The 24,475-nt window shown below is 33.0% G+C and overlaps 4 protein-coding genes across 17 annotated transcripts in view; 2 read left to right on the top strand and 2 right to left on the bottom strand.

Moving 5' to 3' along the window:
- The window catches only part of LOC106790050 (serine hydrolase-like protein), a 40,317-nt gene extending 30,397 nt beyond the window's left edge, over window positions 1-9,920 (top strand). For 2 of the 7 annotated variants that reach the window (XM_014754703.1, XM_014754704.1), the window contains one exon: window positions 8,692-9,919. In XM_014754703.1, the coding sequence (XP_014610189.1) occupies window positions 8,735-9,631 (897 nt within the window). In that variant the 5' untranslated portion in view covers window positions 8,692-8,734 and the 3' untranslated portion in view covers window positions 9,632-9,919. The other 5 variants (XM_014754708.1, XM_014754706.1, XM_014754702.1 and 2 more) reach the window with 5 other exon arrangements.
- Window positions 685-7,828, bottom strand: LOC106790048 (polycomb protein Sfmbt-like). The gene is made up of 10 exons (XM_014754699.1): window positions 7,570-7,828; window positions 6,825-7,093; window positions 6,500-6,746; window positions 6,218-6,417; window positions 5,801-5,992; window positions 5,438-5,702; window positions 4,589-5,325; window positions 4,245-4,500; window positions 3,798-4,147; window positions 685-3,707 (listed from the first exon to the last, which is right to left on the bottom strand). The coding sequence occupies exons 1-10, from the start codon at window positions 7,589-7,591 to the stop codon at window positions 3,378-3,380; spliced, it is 2,868 nt and encodes a 955-aa protein (XP_014610185.1). The 5' UTR covers window positions 7,592-7,828; the 3' UTR covers window positions 685-3,377.
- Window positions 9,921-10,062: 142 nt separating the features above from the next.
- LOC106790054 (UBX domain-containing protein 7) lies at window positions 10,063-20,380 on the top strand. 3 transcript variants are annotated; one of them, XM_014754720.1, is made up of 13 exons: window positions 10,063-10,429; window positions 10,648-10,887; window positions 11,026-11,298; window positions 11,386-11,654; window positions 11,750-11,804; window positions 11,870-11,997; window positions 12,104-12,155; window positions 12,340-12,428; window positions 12,530-12,684; window positions 12,764-12,970; window positions 13,135-13,405; window positions 19,502-19,560; window positions 19,726-20,380. In XM_014754720.1, the coding sequence occupies exons 1-10, from the start codon at window positions 10,390-10,392 to the stop codon at window positions 12,777-12,779; spliced, it is 1,317 nt and encodes a 438-aa protein (XP_014610206.1). In that variant the 5' UTR covers window positions 10,063-10,389; the 3' UTR covers window positions 12,780-12,970; window positions 13,135-13,405; window positions 19,502-19,560; window positions 19,726-20,380. The 3 variants fall into 3 exon arrangements, with proteins under 3 accessions (XP_014610206.1, XP_014610204.1, XP_014610207.1); XM_014754718.1 differs by lacking the exons at window positions 19,502-19,560; window positions 19,726-20,380 and having other exon boundaries at window positions 13,135-13,686; XM_014754721.1 differs by lacking the exons at window positions 13,135-13,405; window positions 19,502-19,560; window positions 19,726-20,380 and having other exon boundaries at window positions 10,064-10,429; window positions 12,530-12,914.
- Window positions 13,723-24,475, bottom strand: part of LOC106790052 (neuroligin-4, X-linked-like) — a 163,573-nt gene continuing 152,820 nt past the window's right edge. For all 6 annotated transcript variants that reach the window (XM_014754712.1, XM_014754715.1, XM_014754714.1 and 3 more), the window contains exons 11-15: window positions 23,262-23,392; window positions 18,016-18,349; window positions 17,532-17,795; window positions 17,310-17,460; window positions 13,723-17,196 (exon numbers count right to left, since the gene is read on the bottom strand). In XM_014754712.1, coding sequence (XP_014610198.1) covers window positions 17,047-17,196; window positions 17,310-17,460; window positions 17,532-17,795; window positions 18,016-18,349; window positions 23,262-23,392 — 1,030 coding nt within the window. In that variant the 3' untranslated portion in view covers window positions 13,723-17,046. The remainder of the gene's footprint in view (window positions 17,197-17,309; window positions 17,461-17,531; window positions 17,796-18,015; window positions 18,350-23,261; window positions 23,393-24,475) is intronic.

The following is a 24,475-nucleotide window of genomic DNA, read 5'->3' on the forward strand; positions in this document are numbered from 1 at the left end:
CATCAACATACATGGCGTAGGTGTATATGTAGACCAGAGTAGGGTAGAATAGGGTAGGATAGACTTATAGAAACCTATAGTCGACAGATCCTAGAACAGTGATACTATTCCTTTACTCCTATTCACGTCTCTTCTCGTCTCCGCTGCTTCCTTCGTTATCTTCTCTTGTCACGATTACACGAGGAAGAGAGAACAGCGCCACGTAACGTAAATATCATCAATGATGAGAGCTAGCGAGTACACGTGTACTCGGTTTTCACATACCTATATATGCACGTTTCGTACATATATACTTATGTGGAGCATGCCTTTTGCCAAGCTCACGATGTCCCCACGATCGCAATAGGAAGATTTCTCTATTTTTCGTGAAATCTATCAATTTTGCTATTAGATATACTTTTCCTTCAATCATAAACATCGGAGCGATACCAAAATCTCGCGTGGGCTTCGTAAAACATGCGTGCACACACCTTTTCAATCTATTTCTAGATAATTTGATATTTCTTCGATACTAAATGTTCTTCAATATTCCATACTTCAATCCTAATTATTTTATTTCGAATACGACAAAAATATAAGGATGTGTGTACGCGTATTCACGTAGTTCTAAACAACTCTGCTACCATTGTCCTTTCTTTCTCGATACATACTTTTTTATTATCTTTTATCTTCATTCAATTCAAATCAAATGAAATATTTCTTTTTATTCTTTTTTCTCATTATAAATATGATGCCAAGAATATCCCCTTTTCTTGCTTTAAATTATAAGGAATGGTATTACACGCGAATGGAACAATGCTTACGCTATCTTATGTAAACAATGTACTTCCGTCATTATTTGCATGTTCTTTACAATATGTGTAAAACATTAATCCTTAATCAATTATTATTTATTCTTATATAAAAAAGAAATATAAGTATTAAGAAGCTTATAGAAAAAAAAAAAAAAGAAAAAAAAAAGCATCAATCCGAATTAGCTTCAAATCTATCATACCGATAAATACTTTTATACACTATCATCGAAATATATCAACTGTATTCATATTTATTCCCCATAGTTCGGACTATAAGTAAAAAAGAAATATATTACACTTAATAGATGATAAGTGGCTTCTTATGGGTTACAATTGTGAATACAGTTTGCGTGGTTCGAACTTCTTTCAAATAATCTATGTTTAAAGTAGGCAAAACAAATTTCTAAAGAAGCATCAAAATATGATTAGATCATTTACAATGCATATTTTCTTTTTCTTCGACGAATTTGAAAACGGAACCAGACAATATATGCAGACAGCATATATGGAAATAGATTATGCTTTGTGACAAGAGCAATCGACCAAATTTCTACTTTTTAACGCAGCAGATATCACAGGCTGCATTTATAATCTATGTATTGTAATATATAATATAATTTACTTTTATGATCTATGACTTATATTTCCCTGCACCATATATCCTTTTACACCTGTTTCTTTTGTATCCTCTTATTGTTAGTAACATCTATTTAATGATTGCAGTAATACTATGCAGTTGTTCTAGTATACGTTCAATAATACTCAAAGATTTGGGTAATAAGTTTTACGAGTCATGCTATTCTTGAATGAATATTTAGCGAAATTTTGCCAACTGTTAAAAAACATAGCTTTTGGAACCTGTCCGAGTCTGTCAGTTTGGAAAAAATCTGAGTCTCGCGACTTATTTTCTTCATACTACTAACAATTAAATAGCTGTAATCCAAATTTTATGGCTATTAGAAGGTTTTGTACTCGTAAACGCATTGTTAAACAATGAAAATAGTATAAATATTATAAATATTAATTTCTTACTTAATCAAAAAACATTTATACCTTATTATCCAAAAATTGGATTTAAATCGAATTGCAATTGGATTGAAATTGGATTGTAAGATGCTAACATTTCCTCATTTATCCTACAATATATTTTATACATTTTCACAATATCTGTTGAATGTAAAAGAAAATTAATATATCTTTTATATTTTTTAGTATAAACATCTCGTGATCAATTTTGTTCTTAATTCTTAACTAATCCAAATTTTCTATTTAATAAATTTCGCTAGACCCAGTGCACTTTAGATGCCCGGAAACTATTTAGACTGTAGCTTAGCGTTTACTTCTTTGTGACAAGGTTCTACAATCAATGGATAATTTGTCTCTGAGTTAATCAACAAAATTTGTTAAAATGCCAGATATAAGGTACAAGTTCGAGTTAATTGCTACAATGTTTTCAAAAACAGTGAATAAATAATAAGAGTAACCTGCGTTACTCTGTGGTACTAAAATAGTATTTTATGAGTCAAAGCTGAGTTATTCTTATATTATATTTTTATCTATTTTCTTTGATTTTTTTTTCACTGTATTGACGAGTAAGTACCGCATTAATATTGCGTACCCTAACGTACATTCATACAAACGCATCAGCCAATTGGTAATAATTGTCATGTGCTATTAATGCCATACACTACTTTTTTTTCCATTTGTCACTTATGCCTCGATATTGTATTATTCTTAAAATAATATTTACAAGCAGAAAAATGGATAACTTACATCCCTTTAGCTATGTACAAATATATTAATGGAAATTGTAATCTGGCACAAACTAATGAAAGTAGTAGTCCATTCGATTATACTGAAAAATTCAGATATTAATGATATTTTTATAATCGTTATTATTTATGAAATAATATCATCGATAAACAAATACTATTTTGTACTTTATCATATTACATTATTTTATCTTATTTCACTTACTTTGTCTACGTGTAAACTGTAATACAGAATTTCTATAGTTCTTACATTTCATCTCTAAATTGTATTTCGGTTGAAAAACATTTCTTTCTGACTTTACCGATAAATGGCTGGTGCATTTGCATTCGATGAATTTAACTGACTCATGGATTTACAAATTATGGCAATACAGGGAAAATAACTCGCTAAAATGAAAACCTCCTAGGTAAAATAAATCACATATTTATAAATACAAACAAATTTAAAATGCATATATAAAATCTTATCTACATATTAATGTTAAATGTATCCAAGTATTCTGAATTATTTTGTACATAATATTGATTTCGAATAGCTTACTTTAGCGTCCATTTACATTAGCGTCCAATTATGTATTCAATCAAATTCTCTGTTCTTAGGTTTTAAAGAAAAAATAAAGAAATACAAGAAAATAAGAAAACATGTCATTACTTGCCCAAACAAATTACTGTCAGAAGGATATTAAACGGAGTGCAACTTAGATGCAACATGTGATGACTTAAACGTATCCACATGCCTTACCTGTAAATCCATGTTTAATCTATTTTTCAGTTGAAACTTATTCATAATATCAGCTATATACTAAGTATGTTATAATAATTTTTTTAGTCCTAGTTTCAATCTTTCCTGAGCTGGATTTACTTTGATTTTTAATTGCTGAATAAGATCATAAATTTTTAAGGAAGGTCCAACTTTGAAACCCGTTAGGTCTATTATTTGGTCCTTTGTTAGAGTTAGCAAAGTATTCCCATCAATTTTGCGTTTGCTAAAATTGTCACAGTACGTTGCACAATCATTGACACGGAGAAATTGAGCAACATCAAAAACATTCCATTCAGATGGCACCAAATCACCACAATCTGAACCTTTTGGAACAACGTCAGCTAACCTTGGAATATATTTTGTATTTCCTGAAGTTACCTAAAATGATAAATTTCTCAATTAGATTTTTACTTAATAATGTTTTTTTGTCCCCCTATAGAAAAATCTAATAATAGAAACTTAAATTACATTGATGTACGATGTCGCGATTCTTTCTTTGGGTGGTGGAGGGCTTTGCACATCACTTTGCATATCGCTCAATGCTTGACCTTGTCCACTCGTTGGACTAGGTAAAGTTTGATCAGGGCCAGCAGGTTCTTCTGCCGGTTCTGGTTCTCTACTTCCTTGTTCCGGTAAACCCTCAAGATCGCGTTCTCGTTCAATTTTTGTTCCTTGTGCCGGTTCTAATTCTCGTTCACGTTCACGTGCCATACTAATACGTTCACTATGACGAGGTAGAATATTTTTTGCGCAAAATACCTTGCTTCCTTTTTTTACTTTTTTCTTAGATTTACGTTTAAGGCCTCTTGGTGATTTTACTAGAAAAAGGATTATATAGTATATAAATATTAGAATTATATATATAAATAAAGAACAAATAAATATTAATATTTGTGCTTATATATAAATAAATACCAGTAGGACTAGTGTTTTTAACGAGTACACGGGGCCCCTCTAATTTATGATCTACAAGATCGCACCAACCAACTGGATAAATATCTGGACTCTGACAATCTAACCACTGATCATATTCATCTTCCCAACCATCAAAATGTACCCTCAACAATCGACCGATCACTCTGGTGATAGTAGCAACGCATACTAATCTAGGATCCATCAAATCGGCAGCTTCCAGTCTCATACCTTCGATGAATCCATGTTGGGGTATTTCCTATATAATATATAAATATATAACATTCATATTATTTAATCAAATACTTCAATTTAAATCAAACTTCCAACTATACTATTATAGTTACCCTGTTAAATAATTGTACAGGGGCTGGTACAGTGTTTGTTTCTATCAAGTATGCGTCCCACGTAAAGGTGGTTGAATCATAACCTTTTGGCGGTGTAAGCGGTAGGCCATGCTGAGAACAAAATCCAATAGGAAAGATACAGGGAGAACATGAATGATAGCAAAACCAATCGGCACCACTAGCATCTTCGTCATAACTATCAATACGAATCATAATATAATCTTCTTTTAGAACTTGCATAACTGTGGCTGCACAGATAGCAGAAAGATTAAGAGGATCGATAGCTTCTATTTTCATTCCTTCTCTAAAAGTATATCCTAGGTGGAGATGATGATTCTTTGGCACATGAAAAAGACCATCTGTAGCATCATCTTCACACAGTTTTGCTTTAGAAATGCGTTCTAAATATTCAGGATATGCATCTAACGTTTGTCCTACTCTCTTTGCCCAACCAACAGGATGTATAAGAGGAGAGTCTTCGTGACACCAGAAACCATTATCTTCGGGTGGTGAATCATAATATCTTACGTGCAATCGCTTACCAACAATTTTTTGTATTGTAGCTACTTTAACTTGAGAAATTCTGTTTTTATCTACTACTTCTAAATGAAGCCCGCATCTAAACCGAGATTTCATACTGTCATTAACTTTATTATAGAAATTAGTTGTTAATGTTCTTGCACCGGTTAACCTTCTTCTTAAAAAGTCCTTCCAATCTTTGTACTTATTAGCGATAGCTGTGAAAACACATATAAAATTAAATTGTATGATATATCTAATGTTAATGCTACTATTTTATATACAATATATAAAATATATAAAACATATAAATAATCGTAAAGTACTTACTGTTTGGTGGTATAAGCGGTTTCCCAATTGTGGCACACCAACCAACAGGGTGAATATCGTTAGAACAAAGTGATACCCAAAAATCTTTCTCTGCATTATGGCCAAATCCTTCATACCTCAATAGAGCTCTATATCCAGATATGCGTAATACAGTAGCAACCCAAAAAGAGTCTGGAAAAGCTTCGCATACTTCGTCGCAGTCAGTATTTTCAACTTCGACTTTCATACCCACTGTTATGTTGTCCCATATTTCGGATATGGGTGCCTATGTATCAATACAAATTTTTAATATATTACTTGTTGATCGTAAGCTGTTGTGCACTTAAACTTCAAACATTTATAGTTGTGGAATAAAAGGCTTACGTGTTTAAAACAAGAAACTGGTGCAGCACAAAATCCAGGTTCAACTAAATGCGGGGTCCAATCATAGGAGCCTGCCATTTCTGCAGTTCTCTTCCTTCTTACTGGTAAATCTTCAGGCATTACAGGTTCCGCTATAACTTTTTCTTCATCTTCTTTGATAGGTTCGCTCAACTCTATTTCTTTTTTTATTACCTAAGAAAAATTGTTAATTGAGTAATGTTTCTCTATATTACATATCAGGGCATACATATTAAAGCTAATTACAATGTATTGAGAAAATTATAACAAACTATAAATGTCATAACTGAACTGAAGAAAAGAGCACAATATTACGTGTTGCATCGAATTTGAAGGAAATGATGAGACAGCTAAAACCGTCTTTAAGAAATATTCAAAATCTCTAAGAAATATTCTTACATCTTTAGCAGATTTTGTATCAGTAGGAGACTTTGCATTCATAGCTGTTGTTGGTTCTATGGGATACGATGGGCTATACGTTGAATCTGCAGTAGAAGCAGTATGTTCCGAAGAACGTGCGCATGCTCTACTACAAAATCTTCGCTCTTTTGTATAAAATGCATGTTTAACTCCAATAGCACCACATTTTTCACAAACAGCTAAATAAGGAAAAAAAAAGGATTGTTTAATGCATATTTAATAATACAGGATTAAATATAAATGATATCGTTTTAGAATTACCTATGCCATCTTTACGAATAGGAATGAAGTTTAAATCGGTATGCGGTTGATAGGCAATTGGTGTCTTTAAAATAAGCCCAGGATGTTTTATAGGCTTTATTTTCCGATTTCGTAACAACGGTGAGCCATCATGAGTAGTTTGAGTTGCTGCATTACTTACTACCTGTTCTCTATCATCGTCAGCCATATAATCTTCTAATGTTAAATATTCACTCATTTCTTGTCTTTCCGATTGCGAGTCATATTCCTAAATATAAATTTATAATTGCACAACTACCAAGTTATCCTTTAAATCTATATTATTATTAAAAAATGGACGACTTACTTGTTGCATCTCTTGCGTATCCATAGTTTCCATAGTTTCATCCGGTTCTGAACACTCATTGGGATATTGAGGTGCTAAATATCGTACCATCGCTGTAGGAGCAATTTGATGACTCCGAAGATCTTCGTAAGCATGCGAACCATGAGAAAAAAATGGACTTTCGCTTTGACGAGGGTCTAACATTAGCTCGTGTGTAGGTTCTCCGTGTACCATCATGTCCCCCATCCATACCATCCCTAATTCTGGCATTGCAGAGATGGATGCATAAACTGTAATCATACAAACATCCATTCTTATATTTGCATCATTATTTAAACGTTTACTTTTAAGTAAATCTAACGAAATTCAGATAAACGAAACGGACCTAAGCGCATTACTATATATATATATATATATATATATATATATATATATTTACTTTATTTACTTAATATTTAATATATAGCATATAATTTTTCTTATACTACAGGATATATCAAATTATCGATATAATCATGCACATTTAATAACACGAATTAGACGAAATTTCAAATCAAATGGAAATACAATGTGTGTATTTTAATATGCCGCTATAAATATATGTGAAATGTTATTTAACCTTAATTCACAGTTTATTGGACTTAAAATTAGATAATACGTATTTGACGCCTATTATCATCATTGTTCTATCCTGAATAAAATGATTATTAAATATCTAATGACGATGATCAAAAGTACTTAATATATTTGAAAAACACATACGAACCATTCGAAGCTTGCATGTCCATGACAAAGCGTTCTTCGTTAAATCTGTCAATGCTTTTAACCGGTATTACCGTTCTTTATGTTTCTTACATAGTATCTGTTCCATCTCGATTGATGTATAATACACCATTCATGAAAAACACGGCTAGTCTATTTAGAGTCACTTAAAACCTATTCATTTTCCGCGACATTGTGAACAATAGGGCAAAACATTAGGCGGTAGGCATTCGCTTCAATACTACTCGCTTCACTATCTTCATTTTCAGTGCTGACAATCTTTAGGAAAATATAACTAGACGATACGTTTCCAATCAATTCGCCATTATTTTCAAATTTCTTTTCACTATTATAGTAATATATCTGCATCTAATTATTAGATACTATTTATGTTAGATATTTACTAATACTTGTAATACTAAACAACAGGAAATTGCATTAATTAATGTTAAAGGGATAAAAACGACATGAAAAAATACTATCTTATTTTTTTAGGAGGAATTTCGTTACTCGTCTCGAGATGAGTATACATATATATATACATTTATTGCAATTCATTTTAATACATATATGTGCGTATCAATTTACGTTATTATACATACAGAGGTTTTTTAAATATTATGTATGTTATATAAGTACATATCTATATGCATATACACTTAATGATATATAGAAAATAAAAGTATAATTTTTTTTATAAATTATCATTAATTATCATATAATTACATTACACTATATATATATATATTATATACGTATTTATACTACGGAAATCTGCTCTTTAGTTTAATAACTATAAAGGTTAATATCTATACAATACTTTAAACTTTATTCGTACAGTGAAAAATAATTTGTATTGTTAATAAAAACTTAAATCTTATATATTTTTTATTGATACGATATATCACATTAAAAAAAAGCACTGGAAGCTATGCACTGTTATTTCTTGAGTAAATTTGCTTTCTCATGCTTTCCTATCTAACTTTTTTTTACGTAATATAATGTTTATATACGTGCATATTTTCTTTAAACGTGTGTATATGAAAAAATTAGCCTCTTTATAAATACTCTTTTGTACTTTTTCATTTGTATTGAATTTTTGCTCAATACATTATTTAATTTGTAGAAATTGCAGTTTAACTAACAAGGCAGAAGATATCAATCGTCCAATGATGGAAAGAAATCAACAATTTGAAGAATTAAAGTTATCCGTACCTTGGGGACATATCGCTGCTAAAGTGTGGGGTCTTTCAACCGATAGAAGAATTCTAGCAGTACACGGAATTTTAGATAATGCTGGTACATTCAACAGAATTATTAAATTTCTTCCAAAGGATTGTTATATAGTGTGTATAGACTTACCAGGGCATGGATTTTCATCGCATTTTGATTTGGGTGTACCACTTAATTACTTTAGTTATGTATTGACTATACATCATGTATTAAATGCATTACAATGGAATACTTGCATTTATATGGGTCATAGTTTTGGTAGTCATATAGGTACAATGTTTTCTATTCTCTATCCGAAAAGAATTGAAAAATTGATATTATTGGATTCTCTAATGCCAATGCCAACATTACACGAAGATCTTATTTCTAGTTTACAAGAAGTTTGCGATATTGCTATTAAAGCTGATGAGAATAAAATACCTCGGTTATATACCAAAGAGGAAGTGTTATATGCTTTGAAATATACAAGATTTTCAGCATTAAATGCAGAAGCTGCAGAAGCATTATTTGAAAGAGGTTTAACACAAATCAATGATCTATATAAATATAATCGTGACATTAGATTAAAGAGATTTGTAGTACCTTTCTTTGACATAGATCAATTATTAACGTGTATTAAAAAAATTTCAACTCCATGTTTAATTATTTTATCAAGTTCTTCATTAGATATGTACAAATGGCAAACATATATTTTAAATCAATTAAGGAATTATAATAACACTTCTAATATAATTTATGTTAATGGGAATCATGATGTCCATAATAATTATCCAGAAAGAGTAGCGCCACATATATGCAAGTTTTTGGGTAGTAATAATAAAAGCAAACTTTAATGGGTTTAATAGAAAAATATTTTGGTGTTGGGTGCTGTGTGTGATTCTTATTGTCTATTGTTTTGATATTTACGACATACTGGGTTTTACTGGGTTGGTGGTTAGTCTTATATAGACTTAAATTTAAATCGAATATTTGATCTATCTGCAAAATTAGAGTTAGTTTTAATAATATAGTATACTATTGCAAATATATCTTGCAAGTAAATTACCTTATATTCTTTTACTTATATTACTTTATATCTTATTTTATATACATTAATATATTCTGCAATCTTGTAACTTATATATTCATCTTTAATATTTGCTATAACATTAATGTATTAATTAATATTTATATATTGGAATTATTAGTAGATATATATATATATATATATATATATATATATATACGAATATAAACAAAAAAAAGATAATATATAAACTTGTTGTATATATTTCTACTAAACAAAAACATTAAATTTGAATTTGCTTGATGCGTTTTACGATTGCACATGCACCAACAATGCTACCAACTTATTGCTAGTGAAACAAAAAATATAACTACTCTGTTGAGAAGGAAGCTGCTGCTTGTATATACCATTATTTGTATGTACATATCTATTATTCGACTGTATACATATGACATATTACAAAATTTAGAATCATCTACATATTACCGGTATAGAAATAAAAGCGACTCGAAGAAAATAAGCTAATATTGCTTGTTATTACTACATTTTCTCAGTCAAAAGACCACGAATTTGATTTAACTTGAAATGGATCAAGAACTTGTCGATAAATTTATGGAAATAACTGGTAAGGTTCTATAAGCTTCTATTATTTTCTCATTTTTATGCTTTCATTATTTACTTTTCAACAAATAAATACAAACATTTACCTTTCTCATTTCTTAACATTATTATATTACATTTTACAAATATTTTACATATTACACAATTAAAGTTATTAAAAATCTATTAAGATATTGTGCTTCAATTGGCAATGTTATAATAATTTTCTTTTCGTTTCTTTAGGAAAAAATGAAGCTACAGCGTGCCAATATTTATCATTAGCGGATGGAAATGTAGAAATGGCAGTAACTTTGATGTTTGAAGAAGGACAAATGTCTCAAGTTGAAACAGTAGATTCTGAGCCAGAAGTACGGCCTCCTATATTACCTAGACAAGAAATATTGGTTGATTCCGAACCAATGTTTTCTATTCCAAGGTTGCCTAATGCTTTTGATAGATTTAGAGATTTTGCTCTTGAAACACGTATGTATTATATTTTCTGATCTATATCTATATTTATCGATTACAATCATGAGTAAATAATGTTTTTTGTTTAATTATAAATTACATTATAAATCTAGTTAAATAAAAGATAAATATTTTTTCGCTCGTTACTTACAGAACGACAAGAAGAAGAAATGACCTTAAGAGTTTCCGGTGTAAAAGAGAGCTCTCAACCTAAATTGAAACGTTTAGAAGATTTGTTTAGACCTCCGAAAAATATTTTATTCCTTGGTACATTTGTGGATGCAAGGGAGCATGCGAAATCTTTAAATCGTTGGTTACTAGTCAACGTTCAGGATTCTCAGGAGTTTGTTTGTCAAGTTCTTAACAGAGATGTGTGGTCTAATGAACAAATTCAAGAAATTGTTAAGGATCATTTTGTTTTGTGGCAGGKATACAGCGATTGATAATAGTTATCATTATTTTATTTGAAAATAAGCCATTTATCTTATTTTCAATCTTATCGGCTTTTTCAATAGGTTTTATCAAATACTAAGGATGGAAAGAATTACATAGATTTTTATAAAGTTATTGATTATCCGTATCTAGCTGTAATAGATCCTAGAACAGGAGAATGTATAAGAAAATATAATCACATTACTACAGACAGCTTGATATCCGATCTGAATGACATTTTAAGTATTCACGCATCACCGGAAGGTGCTTCCAATGATGTAATCAGTCATAAATCTAATAACTTGTCATTACTCGAAAAAAGGAGTCAATTGTCAGAGACATCAAAAAGTGTCTGTATACCAATAGAACATTATTACGTTTATGCCATTTGTATGACTTTTATTAAAAATTGTATATTAATGTTATTTTATATTTTCTTTATTAGGATTACGCTTCGTGCAGTCAAAGTATAAGAAATGTAGCATTCAATAGAGATTCTGGTTAGTACTTTCTGACGTTATTCTTCTTTATCAAATGCATTAATTTTAAGTTTTATATTTTACAGATGCTACATGTAAACAACTGGATAGTCAACATAATAGTAATATAAATATTTCGAACAATAGTTCATGTATTTTGAGAAAGAGAAAACGACTCGACAATACAGATCAAAAGATTGAATCTCCTGATAGGGTAAAAAACTTAATTTTATACTAATACTAATGCTTGCAAGTATTTCTTTGATCGTGTTTTTTATTTTAACGAAATAAATAAATTGTTTCTATTTTTATGTGACTAGAAAGAAGCAGTGGTATGCAAGATGCAAGATGACAAAACCAATATAGATACTGGTTAGTAAACGAAAATTCCAAAATTATATATATATATACACACACACACACACACATTATATGCCATTATATTTGGCTATGCTACAGTATGGTCCGTATTAATACACATTTTCGTAAACATTTGTAATTAAATTGTAACAGTTGTTACTATCATACGTATATTTACTTCTCTTTTTATTTATAGATAATGACAAACCGCTTTTACGATTATGTTTACGACTGCCAACTGGTGACAAGGAAACACTATCCATGCGTGCTACTAATACTATCGAAGTAAGTGTTAAATGTTTTACCATCTTCTTTAAATTATATTATGAGATATATACTTATTATATTACTATGTAATTTAATATAATACTTATAAATAATTGCAGGATTTTCTGAAAATAATGGAAGACATGGGTTATCCACCAGCCGATTATACATACTTGGTCCCTTTTCCTAAGACAAATATTGGTATACTTGCAGTAAATATTCCTTTGATAGACACGATTTTATTTCCATCAAATACAGTATTCATAACAAAAACGTGAATATGTCTGTGCATAGTACCTTTATCTTAAATTATTATGTTGTAAATGATTAAATATTTAATATTTCTTGTCCAGATATCTCGCATTGTGAAAGATATTGAGTACCTTATCTTATACATGTTAAACATTGCCACGTCTCTAAATCTATATTGTTTTCTTACTTAATTATGTTAATATTTTACTTGCATTTACAAACGAAACTTTAATACAACCACTGTAATTATTACAAAAAATGATAGTTGTTGCAATACTTATATGCGTCCCTTTTAACGATTTTTATAGGTAAGTGAAAAAATGAACAAATTGAAAATAAATATGTGTAGAATGCGTTTCGAGAATCAAACATTCGAAAAAGTTGAATATCTGAATGATTCTTGCTGCTCATTCGCCCAACGCTATTCCGTGTAAGTATGAAAAAAAGTATGAAAAGTATTTTTTCTTTTCAGGAGCTATTAGAATACATTTCAATGAAGTCCAACGATGATGCTCCACCTACGTATCAATGGCGTTCCACTAGCATATCAATGGAGCTCCACTAGCGTATCAATGGAGTTCCACTAGCATATCAATGATGCTCCACTAGTGTATCAATGGAGTTCTACTAGCGTATTAATGGCATCCCGACAGCGTTTTAAGATGGCATTGCAAGGACACGAAAATCGACTGGCTGTTATGCAGATTAGCTGCACTAGTTTTTGCAGTCAATTGCAACAATCAGTAGGTATTATATTAGTAAAATATATATAGAACAAAATGTGTATGGAAAACTGACTAGAATCCAATCGAATGAATATTTTAATTTTGAGTTAATTAACAATAAGTTAACCCTTTGCACTCGATACCTTTTTGCGAGTGCAAAGGATTAATATCTTAAACAGGTAATGCAGTGTCCTGTAAAATTATTTGCTTAACGATATTTAGAGATAAGCGACATTGATTTCGACGTTTCCTTCTCATATTTTATTAAATTAAATGGTATGGCAGTAGGAAAATGATTAAGAAGATTTCCGAGTGAAATGAGATCGGATTAAAGGTACAATTAATTTCTCCATGTATTTCGTTTATATATTTACAATTTGACAACAAAAACATTAAACGTAACAGGCAGCCTCGCTCTCAACCGGAAGGTATATTTAAAGTATCTTTCTAATAGAGCGCGAGGTCAGCTAAAGGTCACATAAATATAATTATATCCGTCATAATAAATTCATTACAATATGTATCGTGTATAAATGTTCGCGCATGTGTCTCTGCGTAAGTGTAAGTGCGTGTATTGTGTGGCTGCACATATGTGTATTTCTGTATATATTCATATGTATATGTACATATATATATATATACATATGCATATATATATATATATATATATATATAATATATGTTATTTAAATTTCTTAACATCGTAAACTCTCCCGAGTAATGCCTTTCCGCATTCCTTTATAACGAATACTATATCCAGCGTTTTTAAATCTTTATTCTTTTCCTTTTCTTTTACTTTTGTATTTTTTGAATATAGTTAGATTGTCCATACTTGATGATATCGCGTAATCGCACTCGTGGCCCCCAGCCCTCTTTCTTCCACGAAAGATTTCTATGCTTTTTTTTATGCTTTTCTTTTTCATTCCGCAAAAAGTATCCAAGTATTTTCGTTTACGAAGTAGCACGATTATTCGCTAACAAGTCTCTCCTTAGTTTTCTTCTCTTATGTCTTATCGAAAAACACGTATTATACGTATTATACATATTTTTGATTTTGTCTTATTAATATTTTTTGTAATTTTGTGTCTTTTTTCTTCCTCTTATTTTTTGTCGATAAGTTTATGTACAAAAGTTTTGATTCGGCTTTTATTAGGTAAGTCTACATTCGATAGTTTTTCATACACATTTCGATCAGTCGCCTTTTACAACACTTTTCTCGAATCTTTTGATTGTTTATATTATCCCCTTAAATTTTTCTTTCGGTGTCTTGGCAGTGTAATACGCGTAACGGATTCTTATCCTTATCCTTTAATCTTATGTTTATATGTATAATCATATTTTTACAAAAAATTCACGAATAGCATATACATACATATACGGTGCGAGATAAACAGCTGGCCGTTCATTCTCATTTTGCATCGATCGTTACTCCAAGTGAATTTAAAATAAATCCAACCAAAACTTATGTACTCGCGTATTGGCGTTGATATCGATACCGTATGATGCGCCTACGAGGCAGTAGAAAGAAAAAATTCCAATATTTTTTCGATACGGTTGTTAATTAATCTTTTTAATAATACGAATTGAAATAATCATGAAAATGACAACTTTGTCATACATGTATCTCATAAATATATATTTATATATTTAATATACAATTAATGTGAATTTTCCCATATTGTATTAACATTAAAAATGAACTTATTTCTTTACCATATAATATTGATTTACTTATCGATATGTATCAATATTTCAGCGATATCTATGCATAGTACATAGGTGGTGGTATCGACGTTCACGCCTTTACGTGGTCATAGATTTTTGTAGCCTTTCGAAAAAGCTTTATTTTTGAATACAATCAATTGTAAATGATTCAAATCTGGCAGCAGTTAATATGGCAGTATTTAAAGTATTTTTACGAGGAAATATATTTACATAGAATTAAGAGCAAGTGTTCGTTTACGATAGAAAATGAAATATAAGATGGTAACAATCATTCGTTTCCCGATGAATTGCAACGATGCATCCACGACAGCTTTGTACACCCTAATAATACGTAAAATGATTTTTTGACGATCCAACATTTATAAATTATCGATTTTTCGATGGTCAAGTCGGGTGTGCAGCAAGGTCTGTAAATATAAAATAGATACAATCTTAACAGAGCGGTATTTTGGTAAAACACGCGCAGACGCTGTAATAAATCATAGGCATCGCGCTTCGGAGTGTCACTTCCCGTATAAATCATTGATGTGTTCGCGATAGGAGATAAATAATCGAGTAGACAAGCTTTTGCTTGTGACTTTGAAGGATCGTCTAATAGCCACGAGGAGAATCATTGTAGATGTACAAAGCCCTTTTCTCTCTCTCTCTCTCTCCTAGTTTATTACTCGCACACTCACACGCGCACATGCACAGTATCTTTCTTAATGTAGAAACGGAATACGAACGAAAAAACGATACGCTTTCAAGTTTTTCCTTCGCTCCTTCTTCTCCTTCTTCTCCTTCTTCGTCTTCATTTTCGTCTTCGTCTTCATTTTCGTCTTCGTCTTCTTAGAAAGTAGCAAACTTTGGCGGGTTTACGGTATAAAGTGTTACGTTATGTATTTACAAAGAACATCTAACATCGTGGTATGGGTAAGTCATTTATATGCGAATTTTTTCGCGTTTACTTTGATCTCTTTTCTCTGTTTTTTTAATTACCGAAGAGGAAAGGTATTTTTTGATCGTTCATACGCCTTTGAAAATTGTTCTCTATCTTCTATCGTGTGTTGTTGATACCTACACGGTATATATCCTGTTTAAGACAGTACATACGTATCTTAAGATAGATTTTAATTCTCAACTTATTTCCAATGCGAAAGAATTAAGATTTAGAAAAAGATTTAGAACAAAAACAATCTATTCTCGATTGGAGGATGCGCAGTGGCGAATCAAGTCAAGTGGGGCGGGAGGAGGGGGAGCGGACGGGATCCCAAGCGATACAAATTTTGGGTACTAATTAGGTATAAAGTGATTTAACATAGAAAATAAACTTATTAGAAAAACATCATTTTCGTGTAATCCGCTTAGGATAATTAGGATTAGTTTAATCTGCCACTGAGGATGCGTGTGACGGACTCTATATATTTATATCTATATTCGTGTATGTGTGTCAGAGCTTGGGAGATTGTTTTTGCATTTTCCTCTGTAGAATAGAAAACAATGAAAAATGTATATTTCCTCCTCTCTCTCGGAATCATTCCATTTGCAAAGTTTAAGCAAATTCGAAATATTATTGATGCAACAGCTTGCATCTATACAGAGAGAGAGATATATATATTTAGATTTTGAAGAGATGATTTAGGCTAATTGTAAGTTTGATTGTTTGTCCTTTCGTCCAAGTAAGCGATCGATGATAAGTTAAATCGATAAGTTCGATGTCGAATAACGAAATCGCTGATGATGTCGCAGATTAGTTTTCCTTCCAATTATATGAATAAAATTCCTATTTCTTTACGCATGACGCGTAGGGCGCGAAAGTACGTAAAGTGGTTGCTTCTTTCTCCCCCCCTCCCATCTCCTCGTCTATTTTTTGATTAGCAAGACGAGAAGTCTTAGAGCAAGGTCGACGCCGTTAGGACGTCCGGGACGACCGGCTTCGGAGGGGGGTCTAAGCATCAGACTCGCATTTCGCTCATCGTTGCTTGCGAGACGCGACTCGAGACGGTTGTACTTTGCAAAAGGGGTTGGTTTTCTGGAGGACTCTTCGCACGGGGTGGTGGTGGAGCACGCGGTACTGTCAGGTGTATAGATCCGTTCGGTGGTCCCTGAAAAAACAAGGAAACCAAGGAGAAACATAGATTTCGTCAACCTTTCAATATTATTTATTCGCGTTATTAGCTAATGTGCTCGCTAATATTCTAATGGTTCTTTCGCTTACTTGAGTTTGCGCATTTATGTCCTGCATTACCGAAGCACGAGGAAGCGTGGCGTGTTGTTGCTGATGTTGCTTTTGGTAATGATGTTGATGTGGCAGGGTGTGTGTGCCTTGTAAAGTGTTAGGCTCGTTCGGAGGTCCTTTCATCACGTTTCTAAAGGGAAAATAAAATATTAGGTCATTTGGTTATCTCAATGAAATCTCAAATGAAATTTTTCGATTGACCTTCTTAGCATTTCATTTTCAACGTCGACGATAACTTGACCGCTACCAGGGAAATGCGAATGCGACGAAGGTGGTTGTTTCAACTCGGTGAAACCGCGCGGGCCACACTGTTGATTCAACATCTGTTGCTGCTGCAGGCTCTTGACCTCGAGTCTCGTCTTGTCTCGTTGATAATAGACACCGGCGAATATGAGAACGTTCAATATAAGTAGACTGCAGCCGATCGCTATCGTCACGCTCAATGCTGTCGAATATGCGGCGTACCTGAAAGAGATAATTACAAAATGATAGACCATGTTTTCTATTAAATAAGAAAAATAAATATCATACAAACAAATCTCATACGAATGTCTTTGATACCGACTGCATACGGTACTGTGTGCGGTTATTATTAAATAGAATTAGGTTAAGTAGTTCCTTCCTATTTTTTTGATGCGAAGAACTAATGGGACAATGTAATAGATAAATTCAATAGGTTTTTTACCCAGCTGCATCGAGACTGGCCAAAGTGTCGGTGCTGGCGTTGTGCATATTTTGAAGATTCGTGCTTTGAATAAGACTGACGCAGGTAGTGATGCTGTAATCGGTTGTGGTCGGTGGTTCGGTGCTTAAATTCTTTCTTTTAAATTCCTCGGTGATCCTACTCAAAGGATCGGGCCTGACCAAACCGTCGTAAAGGCTTGGATCGGCGTGTCCTCGGAACAGATTGTGCCTCGAATCAACGTCCTCCATTCCTGCGCGATGAAGTTCCGGTACGAGTCTTAGCCAAACGGAGAGCTGATGAGCTCGATAATGATTTTTCACTTTCGGCCTCATTCCTAAACAAACAAATTCGAGTAATTTCATCGAAATTATCCTTTAGGATTTCCAAATCCTATCGATGAAATCCAAATGAATTATTTTTCACGACAAATTTGCAGCTTTAACGAAACTTGACAAACATGAGATTTATTAGAATCGAAGGTCGTTATTGAATTTTCGATGTATGCTTTGCGATACAATTTAATCGAAGAAATATACGAAAAAGCAAAGTGTACTTATCGGATTAATTATAAGCGAAGTATGCATTATGGCAATTGATGATTTATAAAACAAAGAAGATTATTTTATCGCATTACGACACCGGGTTATATTTTAAACGATAAAAATTGAATTTTCACTTCCGCGAATGATAATTTAATCGTAAAAAGCTACTTGATAACTCGCAATATTCTAGATAATAAATCTGTTTTCGTTATGAAAATTATACGCAAATATGAATCATCAAGACTGCCGTGCGATATCATTCGACTGAATTATTTATAATATACAGGAAGTCCATCTAGGATATATTTAATATAAATAATGTAATACCTATATATTTGTTTGACTGTTTCAACAAAATTTGTTTAATCTTCTAACAAGATTTGAAGAGAGATAATCGACGTCGTTGACAACTTGAACTATTAATCAAGGAGCATAGGCCGAACGTAACGTGACGTTAACGTGTACCGATCGATTGTGGTGCTGTGGAAAATTTAATAGAGGAAATCGCTTGAATATAAACCACAAGCTGATATTGTTGTTCGACGAGTTTGTTACTCATTGACAGAATTGTCTAAAGCAAACGAAGGAAGGATGATTTGATTAAAGAAACCTTTTTTATTTCCTTAATATTTACTTGCCATTTAAATATGTATGTACTATTTCATATTATTCTCTTTGCTATTTCAATAAGAGATACAAATTATTTTTCATTTACGTACACGCGTCGTTCATTTGTGTTGCGTTATAATTCGTAATAATTTGTTCAGAATTTTATTGACAGGAGTCAAGTTTTCCTTTTGTTTTTATTACAAATTCAACGAAAATGAAAAGAAATTTGCCGATAAGAAAGCTGCGATAGATAAAAATTCGATAACATATATCTATAGAAGCAATCTTGTTTATAACAATGATTTCGATCAGTATAAAAGTCTTCTTTTTTTCAGCAATTTTATCAGTCAACGTTCAGACATTCGGACAAAACAAAGTTTCCTTAGAATGGCGGGTAAGTTGTATTTTAATATCTTAACATATTAAAGGATACAGATTATATTTATGTCTATAGAATATTTGGATCATTTTTCAAAAGAATGTACTCTTACAAGAGTACCATAATATTTTGTCTCGTAGATGCTTATTTATCTCTAAACGCTTTTATAATCCGTTTTAGCAAGTTACCAATTGATAATTGTGTTCACGATCAGTGTGATCACTGTGTACGCTTATAATCCTGGCGAGAAGCCGATAATTCCAATTCCGACAAAATGTCCGGAAGTAGATCCATTCAACTATACCGTACACATTGCTCATGAGACAAATTGTTCCAAATTCTATAAATGTTTCAACGGGGAAAAATACGAAATGGAGTGTCCGAAATACCGGAAGGGTCTACTTCATTTCAATAAACTTTTGCAAGTTTGCGATTATCCTAAATCTGCTGGATGTCAAGACAACAACAAGGGGCATACCGATGAAAAATTAACAATGAAGAATGTCAAGGAGGATGTCTTCTATGATGCAGAGAAATATGCCGATAAAGTCGAGGTAAATTTGATGTGCCCAGAAGGTGCCCATGGTAAGAAATGTTCTTGCCAATGTTCTTGCAATCAAAATTATGAATGTCAACATGGAAAGCTCGTGGCACGAGAGATGTCTTAATAAGAATTATCGATTCATAAAAATAAAACAAAATCTATGAAAATATTTCAATTTCTTAACGAAGAGATAAATAAATTTTACAGGAATCGTTCATTATTTTGTCATATTTGCAAATATGTAGCAAATGAATAAAGGCAAAATATCCAGATATTTCATTGTTAATAAAAGGTACATGCAAAAGTATGTCATCTAATAATAAGAATGTAATATTATTATCTTTAGGCTAGATAAAGGAAAAAATAGTTAGGGAATAGTTAGGGTGCAATATTACGGGGCGCGTTCGTTTATTAAAACATAGAAAAAGGGCGATAAAAAAAAGTGTTGGTAATTAAATTCTCTTGAGGACCGTTCTGATTCATTTTAAAAGGTCGTTTTGGGTGGCTTGATCGCGATAAAATAGGGAGTCCTCGCGTATCGTCCTTCGTCCGTGTCTACGCAAACTTTCTCTCCTGCGTTTCTCCAATTAAATTCAAATTATATAAAGGAAAGAAATGAGTCGGAATATCGTTTACCAATGACACGCGCGGGATCTGTCCTACGGTACGAGAGGAACGTCTTTTGAATTATTAAATATTACAATATGTACGTTGTCCTCTAACAAGCTGCCCCGAATTAACGATTCGAATGCCAGCTAATTTCCTAATTAGAAATAACTTTAAACTTTAATCTTTACGGTTACACACGAAAAACTGCGACCCAGCCTTTTTCCTTTTATTTGACTCTTCCTGCGATTTAATTGGTCAAACTATAGCCGTCAGTTTGGAACAACTACCACGTAACTTTTTTCTATCCTTTTTTTGCGTCTCCGATTCCTTCTCGGTCGTAGGATATAAATTCATTATGACAAAAAAGAAAGAACATTTTTCCCCTTTAATTAAACCCTTTCCAGTCAGATTAACAACAACGAAGATAACGCGCCAGTGCAATTTTATGAATATTTTCTAAAACAAGTCTATTAATTAATGACGTTTCAGATAGTAACGGGGCTTCCCGACGAATAATATGAAAATATTTGTTGTTTCACGGATTTTATATATATGTTATATTGCTTGCTAATCTTCTCATCCAATGATAAGTACTTTGGAAAGTAGATTATCTAAGGAATTTAGATGGAACGCTTGCAACGGTTGTACATCACTCTCTCGACATTCGTGGTTTTGGTTGATGCGAGGAAGAAAGAGCGAGCTTTGTACTTCGATTCGAAGCTATCTCGAAACGGATTACTGATCAAGGAGAAAAGCCGGGGATCAATCGTAAATCGAAGACTTAGCTTCAAATTTGATTCCTTAAAAAACAAAGCAAAATGTTAATAACTATATTAACGTATGAACGAACGAATGAAAACCGAAACGAATAGTCGATTGCAATGGGAATCGTCAAAGTTTGACATCGAATGCAGCCGCGCTAGGCGTGTGCATGCGTGTGCGGGTGCATGCGTGTGCGGGTGCATGCGTGTGTTGTATTATCGCGTTCATCGTTGCGGTTGTTCTCCTATCCTCTCGGATCACTCGACGCAAAAGCCACTGCGAAGGAGGAGGAAGTTTGTAACGTGTCGACCGCAGCACATGTCACGAGAAACATATAAAGCGCAACACCGAAAACGGTGTGTCGTTGCTGATACTCGTTCGGCCTGCACTCCACGTTCGAATTAATTTGCATCTTTCGAAAATACAAGAACGCAATTGCATTCGAGCTTTCCAGTGAATCCTTTCATTACCGTTGACCATTCGCTCGTACCTGCCTATCCTCTTACTCCTTGCTAAGGCAATTCTTCTTATAAAAAGGATAGATACAACATGGTACTAGTTGACAAAGTTACATACGATCGGTCGAACTTTAACTTTGCGTAATAATAATTTTCCTTTGTAATAAAAAAGCGAGTGCATTAGCGCGTTATCGTGGAATACTTTGTTCGTAGTTAAACAAGGGGGTGGGGTCGATATCGGCGCTGCGGTTTATCGATTATCCGAGTTTATGTGTAACTTCAACTTTTACACTTTGCGTGCAACGTTGTGTATAACTGAAGTAGACTTGAAAGTATCGAAGCTTTAGCTCCACAGTTGTCGCGAATATCTGCCGATGATGCTTTATGATGCCGATGATGGGAGGACGAACTTTGAAGACTTTCAGAAAATACTTTTTCCTTTAAAAATAATCGCAAATGTTCGGAAAATATAATTTTCGATTTTCCCAGGAGAAAGAAACAACTTGTTCATTGAGAGAAATCAATAGGATTTTGATCGACGCTCTGTCCCTGGTTGTCATTAATCTAGAAAAGAATAAAAAAGAATCGTAAGAAAAGATGAAAGTTAGATGGCGTCGATCGAGATATCTTCTTAAGTGGAAAGAAATGAGACGGGTCTGTCCCGGGTTCTCTATCTCCTTGCGTGTATACGAGCAAAGGAAAGGAGAAGATGTTTCCCATAGGTAGCACCCCCTTCGACGTTCCTTTTAAGGGGAAAACGATCGTCGTGCAATCTGTCGAACGTGTCACTCTCGCGAGGGCCGATAGCAGATTGCGAAAACTCGGAAAAAGGGCCCTCTCTTCGAGGAAATAGATGGTACTTACCTATCCACCCACCTATATCTCCGATCTACCGTTAATTAATCATTCGATCGACGTCTCGAGGAAAAAATATATATCTTCCAACGCCAAGGAAAATAGCATTAGGGTATGACGCTGATCTTGGCGCAACTCGCAACCCACAATCCGTTTTTTTCATGAGTGAAACGAAATGGTAGGATAGAAGCATACTAGCTATGCAGTTCATCGTTGCCCGACTTCGAGTAAATTCGATGTAACAGGAATTTCTCCCACCGATTCAAAGTTAAATACATAGATTGGCAGCAACGTTATCATCACCTTTTCCAACCGATATCGTCCTTTGGTATTTCGTTCGCATGAGAAAAGGTACATAAATTAGCTGAGCGTGCATAGCATCAAATATCGCGTCATATACATACGTAGGTAATACGTCAATTCCTATCGTTTTCGTTAGACCTATCGTTGGAAAAGATATTAATTATTATCTATCTAAATTTACTTACCGATTTCGAGATATTTTTGATGTGTTGGGTCGTATTGATCCCACGTGAGACTCCTAAAACGACTTTTTTCCCTGCTGGCAGGTAAAAGCCCAGTGTCGTTTCTCGTGTGATGATCGACGCCATTTGGATTCCTGCAAAGCACAATCAATTTTATCTTAAAATAATGTAATAGAAGAAAGTGCATAGGAAACCGAGGTTCCACTGTATATGCATAAAGAATAGTTTCTATTTCTGACATACTAACTAACTAACTAAAGACGCTGTAGAAAAAAAATGACTTTTGTAATTGGATTTTAATGAAATAAGGTCGTGTCTAAGGTATATATAACGGGTATATAATAAATCTCTTGGCATAACCGGATGGCGAATATCACATAGCAGGATAGGTTCGATCTAGGTAGGTAAAAGAGAGTTATCATCGAGCGAGATGCATAGATATAGATATAACGGAGGACGCATCCATCCTCTGGGACCCGTTCGTGGCTTTTGCCAGCAGCGTTCCTTCGAGGGCCGGAAGTAATACACGCTTTAGCTCGTTCCGTTTACATTAGCCTTCGCTCGGTATACCCTCGTCCCTTTGCTAAGGCCCTTTAGCAACAGCCTTTACTTTCAGCTCGCACTTTCGACATCCTTTGAGGGTTTAGTCTTCTCCCTCCCTTCTATATGTTATCTTTCTTCTTTGTCTTTTGCGTTGTCTCGTTCTTGCCTTTTTCCAAAGTTACGGCGATACCCTTTGTAATTAGTTTAAGGGTTTCAAAGCTTCTCTCAACGTTCATCTCTCTTTCGCTCTCTCTTTCCTTCTTGCCTTTTGCATTCTCCCTTCCGTCAAGACATTTTTTCCAAAATCAACAATTTTCCTTTTAATAATCATTTTACCAAGTTTTATCGTGTGTCTTATCTTTCTTATTCTCTTTGATTATTACTTTCTCGTGTAGTTCATGCGTCGCAAGAAAGTACATGTTCCTACCGAATATATTCTACGCGATGATGTATCTCAGAATATGCTTAGCTTCTTAATTAGTTCGGTAAGAGGGAAAATGCTAAAATATAATTTCCGACTATAACTTCCTATGTAATATTATGCTCTTGTTATTTGCTTTCCTGTCGAGAAAAATGAAATATTTTCTAGTTCATACCTCGATTGGTACTGCACGCAGTGCATACGAAGGTACGCAAGGTATTAGGAATAAACCTTTAAATAGTCGAATATAAAA

This window comes from Polistes canadensis, unplaced genomic scaffold, assembly GCF_001313835.1.
Source record: "Polistes canadensis isolate GaletaPanama2010 unplaced genomic scaffold, ASM131383v1 scaffold_211, whole genome shotgun sequence".
Lineage (NCBI taxonomy): Eukaryota > Metazoa > Arthropoda > Insecta > Hymenoptera > Vespidae > Polistes > Polistes canadensis.

Coding starts and splice junctions, on each gene's coding strand:
- LOC106790048 (XM_014754699.1), bottom strand. CDS start 7,591: ATGGACATGCAAGCTTCGAATG. Junction 5,326..5,437: donor ACCGCTTATACCACCAAACA/GTAAGTACTTTA, acceptor GTGTTTTCACAG/CTATCGCTAATAAGTACAAA. Junction 4,148..4,244: donor TAAAAACACTAGTCCTACTG/GTATTTATTTAT, acceptor TCCTTTTTCTAG/TAAAATCACCAAGAGGCCTT.
- LOC106790054 (XM_014754720.1), top strand. CDS start 10,390: ATGGATCAAGAACTTGTCGATAAATTTATGGAAATAACTG. Junction 10,888..11,025: donor AGATTTTGCTCTTGAAACAC/GTATGTATTATA, acceptor CGTTACTTACAG/AACGACAAGAAGAAGAAATG. Junction 12,429..12,529: donor GTGCTACTAATACTATCGAA/GTAAGTGTTAAA, acceptor AAATAATTGCAG/GATTTTCTGAAAATAATGGA.